Source organism: Poecilia formosa, unplaced genomic scaffold, assembly GCF_000485575.1.
Source record: "Poecilia formosa unplaced genomic scaffold, Poecilia_formosa-5.1.2 Scaffold441, whole genome shotgun sequence".
Taxonomy (NCBI): domain Eukaryota; kingdom Metazoa; phylum Chordata; class Actinopteri; order Cyprinodontiformes; family Poeciliidae; genus Poecilia; species Poecilia formosa.
In genome coordinates this window covers 159972-171126 of record NW_006800380.1, presented here as the reverse complement: position 1 = coordinate 171126, position 11155 = coordinate 159972, and the positions used below count along the sequence as shown (strand labels likewise).

The 11155-nt window shown below is 41.0% G+C and overlaps 1 protein-coding gene across 2 annotated transcripts; it reads right to left on the bottom strand.

The window, feature by feature from the left end:
• Window positions 1–804: 804 nt before the first annotated feature.
• Window positions 805–9143, bottom strand: marveld2b (MARVEL domain containing 2b). Of its 2 annotated transcripts, none has more exons than XM_007577435.2 (7): window positions 9026–9143; window positions 7045–8288; window positions 5554–5589; window positions 5294–5469; window positions 1842–2013; window positions 1708–1758; window positions 805–1426 (listed from the first exon to the last, which is right to left on the bottom strand). In XM_007577435.2, exons 2-7 carry the CDS (start codon window positions 8269–8271, stop codon window positions 1325–1327), a joined length of 1764 nt encoding a protein of 587 aa, XP_007577497.1. In that variant the 5' UTR covers window positions 8272–8288; window positions 9026–9143; the 3' UTR covers window positions 805–1324. The 2 variants fall into 2 exon arrangements, with proteins under 2 accessions (XP_007577497.1, XP_007577496.1); XM_007577434.2 differs by having other exon boundaries at window positions 9022–9142.
• Between the last annotated feature and the right edge of the window lie 2012 nt (window positions 9144–11155).

Genomic DNA, 11155 nt, shown 5'->3' with positions numbered 1-11155 from the left:
GTTTTAAATAACCATGCAATCTTGGAAGTAAATTGTTAGTGGGAGTTTTATTTTCAACTTGACAAAAATCCCAATGGCAATGCTGATGCAATGGGAACAGTACAAAACCCCACAACTGGAAAAAGATCAGTTAGTGGTCAATTTCCCAAACCTCTGTATCTTTTGAGTGCCATTGAAGCAGCTCAACATAGATAAAAGGTAGGTGAATTACAGAGCAAAGTTTGGAATGCACCTTAAAAATAAAGAACTTTTGTTTCTTAATAAATAATTTAAAGTTACAATTTTACAAACATATCTTTCTACATATTAAATAAATTGTAGAAATTTATTTAATATGTATATTGTGTTTGTACATATTAAATAAGTTGATCAATTAATAGGTGCCTGCTGACTGCCTTAAGTGGCTGGACTGACACACAGTCCTTACAGCATTGCTGTCAAAGAAAAACAGGGACAAAGTAGAGTTCTTATAAAACAACCCACTAGATTATAAAACAAACCACATCTGACACAAAATACACACATATACAATTTAAAAGTAAAGTTAACAGTAGCACTGAAAACAGGAGAAATCTCACATTTTGCATCAGTCCTGATCTTGATAGTCTGCAAGAACTACACCACAGGGTTTGGTTCAGTGTTTGAAAAGGCATTATATTTCACTATATAATACAACAGATGAGCTGCTTCACCATAAAACACAGCTGCAAAAACATTCATGGTAGTAAGAAATTATAGGCGTTTGCATGGTTTGAACATTTCCAGAGTTTCAGCAGTGTACTTAATTTTTTGTAATCTTTCTGTTCTGTTTGTTTGTTCATTGATGTTGACATGGTGACGTGTGTTCTTAAGGTTAGATTTAAATCACTGTTGAACTGATAAGGATGTGTTCATTTCTACATTTATATCTGACAGACTGCATTTTCTTTTCTTTCTGTATTCTGATTAAAAGTGAACATTGACCTTTGTGTGTTCATCATCAAGCAGACGTGAAGTTAAGATCCCGGATGTATCTGTGTTCAATGAACAACAAGTTATGTTTATGTGTATTTTACATCCACATAAAATGTTTTCCTCAGTGTAGCCTTGCCCACGCTTTGCTGAATACACCATTCCATGTGTTAGTACAGACACAGGTTCAAATGAAATCGATCCATGTTTCCATTCCTGAAGCACACATCTATATGATGGGAATCTTTCAAGCAGGCTAATACAATGGCCCAGCACAGCAATGAGCAGATACAAGTTATTAACTTTAATTGGTCTTTTATACAACAAAGTATTTTTAAAGAAAGTGACTACAGACATGAATGTTTCTCACACCCTAGTCCATGGTATTGTTGTACTCCTGAATCTTCAGTTTGATGTGGGATAGCTTGCTTTTTAGATACTCACAACGTTCCCTTTTTTCCAAATAGGTTGGGTCCTGACAAGAAAATGAGTAGAAGAGGAAATTAATCAGTGTCAGAAACAACTCTTCACGTAATTAAAGAATAGAACGCTTATGATGTTGCAGCTAAGTATGGTTTGTAGACTATAGAAATGTTAACATTGATAAGTTCAATCAAATCTTTATTTGTCTTATAATGTCCCCTCAGATGATATTTATTGTCAACTGGAGCCATATAAATATTGGAGCGTGAAAAGACTTGATCATAATAAGTGTGGCAACGAATTGGCTATAAATCTGTTTTTACATGTACTCACAGCTTTCTTCCTTTGATATTCCGATAAGATGCTACTAATCCGTTCTTTCTCCTGAAAGAAAATGAAAGGATTAATGGGCAGAAGCATTTTGTCTATGTCCAGTTTTGTCTATAGTGACTGAGTGGGAGGTGTACCATTTGACTTGAGGGCCTCGAGGGGAGATTCTGCATCATCTCATCCATCTCTTCAAACTTCTTAGTCATGATCTGGACTTCAGCATGAAGCTCTCTGTATTCAGCATACTGGTCATTGAAGACGGCCTTATACTGGTCCCTCTCCTCATCCGACAGGATGCTGGGATACTTTCTGAAAAGGCATCACACATCAAGGTGCAAACAGAGGCAAATAAATTTTGTTTCAGGTTCAATAATTCCATTAGTATAGTTTCCAATAAAAACAAATAACATTAGCAGGTTTGTGGTTTTAAAGAAATATGAAGAGCAGAACATTTTAAAGTAAAAATATATATATATTTTCATTTGTATGTATTACATGTTTGTTCTTTAAACAGCTACTAGGGATTGATGATCTTGAGTATGATGATTATGGCTAATTCCCATCCTAAGATAATCATGAGTAAAGCACGTTTCAGACAGCCCTGTCATAGGGAGCCCTGAACCTACACTATGGAAGTTGATCTGCTGGCATAATAGGGCAGGGAGAGCTTTTAGAACATACAACAGATACTTTGGAATAAATGGCACAGTGTCAGCAGTTCAAACGTGAACATATAGAAGATATATCTGTTTGGATTTCTAGTGGTTATTATTAGTGGTGGGACTCAATTAAAAAAATTAATTGCGTGAATTGCAAGGTCTGTCATTAAATGAATCCCAATTTAATAAAAAAATCATATATCAACAACATATTTTAGAATTCAAAAATCCTTTTGGCTGCTAAGTCTTTGAATAAATAGGCATGGGCATTTAGAATAAAGATATTTATTGTTTTTATTTTGTTATTTAGGTTTTTCATTCATTATTGACTGTCAAGAAAAGTGCCTATAAATGAAACGTGTTATTATTATTTACTATTATTATTCAGATATGTGGAAAGTTTTATTACATGTATTCAGCTTTCATGTGTTTCAAGAACTCCTGATCATTCATGGAACTTTTTTGAAAAAATACTTTTTTAGAAATGTGACCTGTGGACAGTCTTTTCCTGCACCCCGTCAGATCTCTTTTTTTTTAATCGCTGTCTTCATATTGAGTTCTTTCCTTTTATGCATACAGTTTGTGAATACAAAGAGATGTTTATCCAACACAGATACAAAATAATATACAGAAAATTAATCCCTACAAAGTAATCCCATTTAGTCCACCCAGGTCACTACCCAGTAGATCCATGCACTACGTTCCTGTCCCTGACAGAAGTACATATGAACCAGCGTTCATATGTACTGATTTTGCATTTGTCACAGTATGGGGTGATTTCTGGATAGAAACAAAATAGTTTGCTTTTGGAGAGATGGACTCTACTATTTTGAACTGAATGAGGCGATGGCGTCACACAGAGATGTTGTATTCACCAGGTTGAGTGTAGAGGCCCACGTCTCATCCAGTATAGCCATATTCAAGTCCTCTTCCCATGAGGTTTTAAGTTTAGGTGAGGACGTCTCTTTCATAGTCAGCATTTTATCATGAAGCCACGAAACCAGCCCTTTATGAGTCGGGTTCAATAATAGGATGGTTTCTAACAGTGAATGCTCTGGCAGAGAAACTGAGCCTGAAAGGTGAGACTGAAGAAAGTTTCTGGCTTGCAAATATCTAAAAAAAATGGGATTTAGGTAAACCATATTTATTGCTAAGTTCCTCAAAGGATGCCAAATTCTTCTCTATGAAAAGGTCCTTAAAATGAGTAAGCCTCCTCCGGTGCCACTCTAGGAACACCCCATCCTGAACAGATGATTTAAAAAAATGGTTAGGTGCAATTGGACTTAAGAGAGAAAAATCGTGGAGTATTTCCTAAACTGGCCCCATATTTTCAGTGAGTGTTTCACTACAGGGTTTAAAATGGGCTTAGCTGAAGCGAGCGAGAGTGGAGAGCAAAGCACGGCCGGGATGGATATGTTGTTACCACTGCGTAGCTCCATAGCCACCCAGTCAGGGCAGCCACCCAGGTTATGGTAAAAATACCAGAACACTAAGCATCTAAGGTTGGGCATTTAGATGCATCGGTATCTAAATGCCCATGCCTATTTATTCAAAGGCCCAATAATAAAACAGGAAATTGGGAAAGGCAAACCCCCCTTGCTGTTTAGGTTTTTGGAGTTGTAATTTATTAAGCCTTGGGCGTTTACCCTGCCAAATGAAGGATGAAAAAATCGAGTCCAGTTCATTAAAAAAGTATTAGGAATAAAGATAGGTAATGCCTGAAAAGGTATAGAAATTTGGGTAGTATATTCATTTTAATTGAATTGATACGTCCCACAAGGGACATGGAAAAGGGTGTCGACTTTGTGAGGGATCCCTTCACTTGGTTCAACAGTTGAATCAAATTCTCTTTGAACAGGTTTTTATGTTTTTTTTTGTCACTGTGATACCAAGGTATGTGAGTTTTTGTCTTTCAATTCTGAGCAGCAGATGAGCAAAATCTGACAAATTAGCTTTACTGCCTATGGGGAAAAGTTCACTTTTGGTAAGGTTCAACTTATACCCAGAAATCTGACCGAATTGGCTAAATATGTCAAGAGCAAAAGGCAGTGAGGTTGATGGTTTGGAAATAAAAAGTAAAAGGTCATCTGCATAAAGTGACTCTTTATGTTCCATGTCTTTCCTCCAAATGCCAGATATCTCTTTACTGGTCTTAAGTGCAATGGCCAGGGGCTCTATGGCCAGATCAAATAGCAGGGGGCTAAGAGGACAGCCGTGACGGGTGCCTTTTTGTAATTTAAATGGTTTTGAAGTCTGAAAACACACAAATACAAAGGTTCTCGCTTGGAACTTTTGTATGTGTTAAATTCTTCAATGCCTTAAAATCTACTAAAACCAAAATTTAGGCGTTAAAATTCTGAGTCTAATTATTATTGATTCTTGGTGACACAGCTACGCCATTTTATGTTGAAGTTTTCTAAAGCTGAGCTTTAGAAATGTTACGTCAATTAGCATCCAGTTCACTGCTTCAGTTAGTGTCAATTTTTATTTTATTTTTACTGTATGCATAGTCTAGTAAGGAAAACAGCAATTAAATTGCATCCATTCCCTGATACAGGACACCTCTGCCTTACTTAATTAGTATGTTTTCTTGTCTTTCCCAATACAATATTACCTAGAGAAATTAGCTCCTGTCAAATGTATACATACATATACCCCAGGAAAGAGAAAATCATATGTAATGATCTACAAAATCCTGGGCGCTCTGGTCACCTGCACTAAAGTTTTACTCCAGATGGTTCTTTCAACTCAGCAATATTGAAACACAAGAACTTAGAGGCTTATTTGTTTTGAAACCTTTTCAAATATACATAAGAAATGCAAAAGGGGCACCTCAAAGAGATAACAGAAAATTGCATCATAAAAAGATGTTAAGTCCTTACATCAACAGATGTAAGGACACATATTGGAAAATGGAATAGATCACTCACGCAACATAATCTGCTATGATGACAGGTTTGGGGATATATCCAGATGGTATGTGACCTCGAAGAATCTCTGGTTCTGCTGCCATGAGAGGAGCAGATCCAGGATTGTTTGGAGCATTCATGATGTCAGGCTGAATGGTAGGAAGAGGTGTCTCTGAGGCTCTTGAGGCTGAATCCAGCTGCAGCAGTAAACATTTAGTGCAACATACTGTGAAGACGTCTATGCAGCATGGTGGGAAATAAATAAAACTCTTCATACTTACTACAGACAGTGGAATGGATGATCCAGTGGTTTTCATCTAAAATTGTTGAAAACATTACAGGACATTAGCTATTTTAACTACATAAATAGCTATGACCATATATATAACTGTGGACCCTGACTATAACCTATGAAAGTTTAATATTTTGAATGGAATTATGGGGATTATGCAATGTTTCCATGACATTCTAAGTTTGTGGAAAGGGTCTGTATATATTGTGGCTAAAAATATGTGTGTGGTAAAAATAAAGCTGATGTGGACAGAGTCAAACACAAACCAATGATTACTTAAGCTCTTTGATGCTATATCAGCGACAATGGTTCAGAGCAGAGGCAGACACAACAGTTGAATTGCTTCATCAATCAGTCAATAACGAGATAAACAAACATTCAAGTTAACAAGAGATGGTGGTGAGGAGAAAGATAAAACAGTGCTTAGTAAATAACTTGAATAAAGTTATACTGAAGTGAATTTAATTCAGTTGAATTCAAACTCTTAGGACTCAAGAAAGATTCAGAGCACTCAGAATTTCAAAAATGTATTAATAATATATTAAGAAATATATTCGGCAGAAAAATGTTTGTAGTAATTTTCAATTAGAGCCACAAACAAGCATGCCAAAAAGACTTTCCCATACGGTGAAGAAAAAGTCCTTGACAATTTGTTAGCTTAAAACTTGAAATGATTCAAAGATAGTTACAGACTTATAGGAGTTTGCAGTGCCCAAAGTTGCTTAATTCAGAGGTGTCTGTTATTTATTTATTTTATGCGCCATGCACCACAACACAACTTTTATTTTTAATGTACACCAGAAATGTATGTATACTGCTCAAAAAATTAAAGGGAACATTTCACTTTAATTTTGTGTGTGGCTCCAAATCCAGGCCTCCATTGGTTAATAAATTTGATTTCCATTGATGATTTTTGTGTGATTTTGTTGTCAGCACATTCAACTTTGTACAGAACAAAGTATTCAATGAGAATATTTCATTCATTCAGATCTAGGATGTTATTTGAGTGTTCCCTTTATTTTTTTGAGCAGTGTAATTCACTTCTTGTGATGTAGGACAGGCTGTATGGTGAGGGATGTGGGGAGCTTGATGAAAAGCAATTACATCACTCCTGCTTTTTTCCTGTTTGTTTCTTTCTAGTATTTTAAATAGCATGAACACCTACAAGTAAAAGAATCCTGTTTTTGCAACCCTTCTGACTCTGTAATCTAGGGTAGTAGTTCTGGTACCTTACAACTTTTCATGATCAATTCAATTGATTTAGATGTTTGCCACATGTCCAGAGTAGCAAACAATTCAATAACTGTTTTAAAGCTGTTTTAAAGCTTTAAAAGCTGCTTTAAAACAGCTGACTGTTTTAAAGCAGCTTTCTTATGTACACATGGAGGTGGATTATAACTCAACCATGTATGTAATATCAAACTACTAACTGAGATTAAACATTTATTCATGAAGGTGAAGAGAGATGTTTGGGTCAGACCTCCTGTGCCAGCACCTCCTTTCTCATCCTGGCTGCTTCGTGCCTCCACAGCTTCAGACAAACTCCTGCACTGATAAAGTAGAGCACCATGGTGAGGAACAGGAAGACTATGGCTGCTGTTTGGCCAGCCTCTGTGCGACAAAATGCACCATTGACTCCATTATTGAAGATGGGCATGTTGCATAGTCCTCCTCTGGTTGTGTCTCTTACATACACTATCCCTGCTGCCATATACAGCACTGCCAGTACAAAGTTGATAGAGCACTCTGTCAGTGGCCACCAAGAGGAATCAAGAAGAATGGCTCTGTAGTACAGAGTCATACCAAGAACAACAAGGATTACAGTCACTATCCATGCTATCCCTGCCACTAGAAGAACAAAAGGTGTTTTGGGACCTGTGTAGGTACTGCCCCCATTTCCATATGCTGAAGCCCCCCCACCAAGACCTCCATACATCTGTGGCTGGGAGTATCCATACATATTAAACCATTCATTATCCTTGTGCACATAAGCACAGACACATGCGAACACAGCAGCTCCAAGTAGCAACTGCACACAACCCAGGATCCTGAGTAGGCCAGCCCAAGACTTCATGTAGGCATAGCGCTGATGGTACTCCTCCACCCGCTCCTGGTAGGTCTGGGCTGAGAGATTACTGTGGACTGCAGAACCCAAGTCCATAGCTTCAGCACCCAGCATCAATCCATCTTTCTCCTTTTGAGAGGTATAACCCCCCACTGACCCACCGTAGGGGTCCCAATAGGAGCCAGGAAGTGAAGGAGATGGAGGGGCAGAGTTGGGTGGTGAGCAGGGGACTCCTGTTGTGGTGTGGCAGGTGGTATTCTTACTGGCTGATGGGACAGGGGAGTGAGGTTGTGTAGAAGAAGTAACAGACCACCCCTGGCTGCTTCTGTTCCCACTGTTGAACCGAAAAAGGTTTTTAACAGAATCAGGAATAAAGCGACGAACTGGCTTGATGTCCATTGCTTCACAGTCCCCCTCAGCTGGTTCCTCATCACTGGAGGGATAGAAAGATTCAGGCCCCACAGCTGGCTGCTCAGGTAGGGGAGGAGGGGGGAGGGGATCTAAGCTGACTGCTGGCACAGTCACATGTAGTGGTGGTGGAGGTGGGAGAGGGGGCAGTTCAGTGTCCCTCCATCCAGGACCCACTGGGACCTGGTCATAGAGAGGCATTTCTCTCACACGGTCAAACCTAGATGCGGACATCACAACCTGAACTCCTTCTGGAAGCAAACACATAGAAAACATAACTTACCACTGAACCAAGAGCTGCTTTACAAATTAATACTTTTTTATTCAAACTTAAATTGAATTAGCATTGCATTTTTTGAAACAAATCCTTGAAATCATGTATGTATTTTTCCTTACATTGCCTTTAATTTAAAGATATGATACTTTGATGTGGCTTTAGGTTTTTTTTTTCTGAAACATGGGTAATAACACTTGGACAGTGATAATTCACTATCACTATCCAAATGATAATTCACTATCCAAGATAATTCACTATCCAAGACTATCCAAGTCTTGTTCTGTTAGAAAACAGAACAAGACAAGACACTATTAGATGTTCACAAAAAATGGAAAGATGACAAGGCAGACATGAGGCCAGGCAGCTTCCAACATTTGGATGTGAATTACTTAATATTATTGTTCAGCTCCGTATAGTAAGAAAATAGTATGTGCCTGGATAGCCCAAGACTTTCCAGACGTTTCTATCCAAGAATCATGGAGTTCAGAGGGACCAAAATGTTTCTCTACCTTAGACTGTGAAATTCCCGAGTTTGGAAACTCACTAACAACAGCAAGTCAGACGTCTGGGAGTGTGACCTTAAATGCTAGTTTCACTATTTACAAACAGACTTAACATGGCTGATGAAATGTGACCTGTCTTTTGTCTCACACTGGTAAACATCTCTGATTACTACTGTTAGTAAAGTCATTAAAAACGCAGCTTACCTACTGATAATTCTCCGTTTATTCCTCAGAGTGCAACAGCTGTGGTGCTTGTGGCTGTGTCTCTGATTGGGGGAAAAGGCATCAGTATGAGCTGAGGGAGGGGCAGCTGTTCCCAAGTGTGAAACTCACTTGACCTGTCTGACCAGACCAGTCTCATGGTGCATTCACTGTCTCCTTTCATACCCGACTTCACAGTTAATGTTGTTTTGGTTGTTTTTGTCCTTCATCTCCTTTTTCTGGTATATAGTTGGTCTGTAGTTATCTAAACCCTACTGAAGGAATTGAACTTTTTTACAATACACAGTGTGAATAGGATTTAGTTTGAGTTAAATTAAACTGTTTTTCTTAAGCAGTTAATTTTCATTAACTTACTCCACTTAAGAAACTGACATATCAACGTCTATTAACAGAAAATTATTTCTCAGCTATATTCAACTCACACACAAAAATAGACAGATATCCAGCAAAACTTCATAAACCATCCCTCAAAACATGTTAGGTACTTCTGAGATGTTGTTTTTCACTTTGAGTAGAAGAAAAGAAATATGTAAATACAAAAGCTGAGTCTATCTGCAAATGTGTCTGCAGTTAGAAAACAGAACTTATAGACCCACCAAGCTTTTGGAGCTGCTGACTGGCAGGGAACATAACCCCGAAAAGAGAGCTGTCAACAAGACAAAGAATGGTAAGATTCCTTCAAGACGGAACACCAGTATAGAGTACCAAACAAATAGGAAGTGTCACGATCCGTGTTTCTGTGTGTTTATTTTTGAGATTTCCTGTGTTTAGTCCTGCTTTTCCTGTGAGTCTCTGTCCTGTCCGCCCCGTTGATTGTTTCCCAGGTGTGTCTCATCCCCTTGATTACCCCGTGTGTATTTAAACCCACCTGTTGTCCTTGTCTCTCGTCGGATCCTTGCCTAATGTTGTTTTATGTCAAGTGTTACCTGGTTTCCCCGTGCCGTCAGATGTTCCTCCTGCCGTTCTCTGTTGCTCGGTTTCCTGGTTTATCATCATTAAATTCATCATCTTCACCTACATCCTGGGTCTACCTGCGTTCCTATCCTCACCACAACAAACCACATCATGACAGTAGGATCCGACCACAGAAAAGGTGAGGGACCCATGTGGCAGGCCCACACCCGACGGTGGAACCCCTGGCGGGTGTTTGGAGCGGTCTCCCTGGAGGAGTTTTGTGGAGAGGCTCTTCTGCACCTGGAACCGCTATGGGGATCGCAGCTGGCGATCCGCCCGCCGGGGGTCGGACCCCACCGTCACGGCTGCCCTGAGCCGCTGGAGGTCCCGGCCCCTGGGCTAAGCCGTCACCGCTGCCCTGAGCAGCCTCTGGTCCCGGCCCCTGGGCTCCGCCTGCAGCTGCCTCTGGTCCCAGCTCCGAGACAGCATCGTTCCCCGCTGCCTCCGGTCCCAGCGCCGAGGCGGCGTTTGTCTCCGCCCGCTCCAGAGTTTCCTGCGCCTGCTGCATGTGAGCAGCCCCCTGTTCCAGAGTTTCCCGCGCCAGCTGCATGTGAGCAGCCCCCAGCTGCAGAGTTTCCCGCGCCCGCTGCATGTGAGCAGCCCCCTGCTCCAGAGTTTCCCGCGCCCGCTGCATGTGAGCAGCCCCCCACTCCAGAGTTTCCCGCGTCCCCCGAGTTTCTTGTGGCTCCGCCCCCCGAGCTTGCGGACGCTCCTCCTGAGTTTCTTGTGGCTCCGCCCCCCGAGCTTGCGGACGCTCCTCCTGAGTTTCTTGTGGCTCCGCCCCCGAGCTTGCGGACGCTCCTCCTGAGTTTCTTGTGGCTCCGCCCCCCGAGTTTGCGGACGCTCCCTCAGAGACTCCCAGTCCTTCCTCAGACTCCCAGTCCTTCCTCAGAGACTCCCAGTCCTTCTCCAGAGCCCCCAGCCGGCCTTCCTGCCGGCCCTCCAGAGCAGCCTCCTCGTCCATTTCCTGCGTCGCCGCCCTCCGCGACTCGAGCGCCGCCTCCGACGTCGCCACCCTCCGCGACTCGAGCGCCGCCTCCGACGTCGCCTTCCAGCGTACCGCCCCCGGACTGTTTATCCTGTTTAGTTTCCTGTTTGGATTTGGTTTCGTTTCCTGGACTCTAGCCCTCCTGCTGTCGCCCCTCCGCCCACCCTGTTGGGT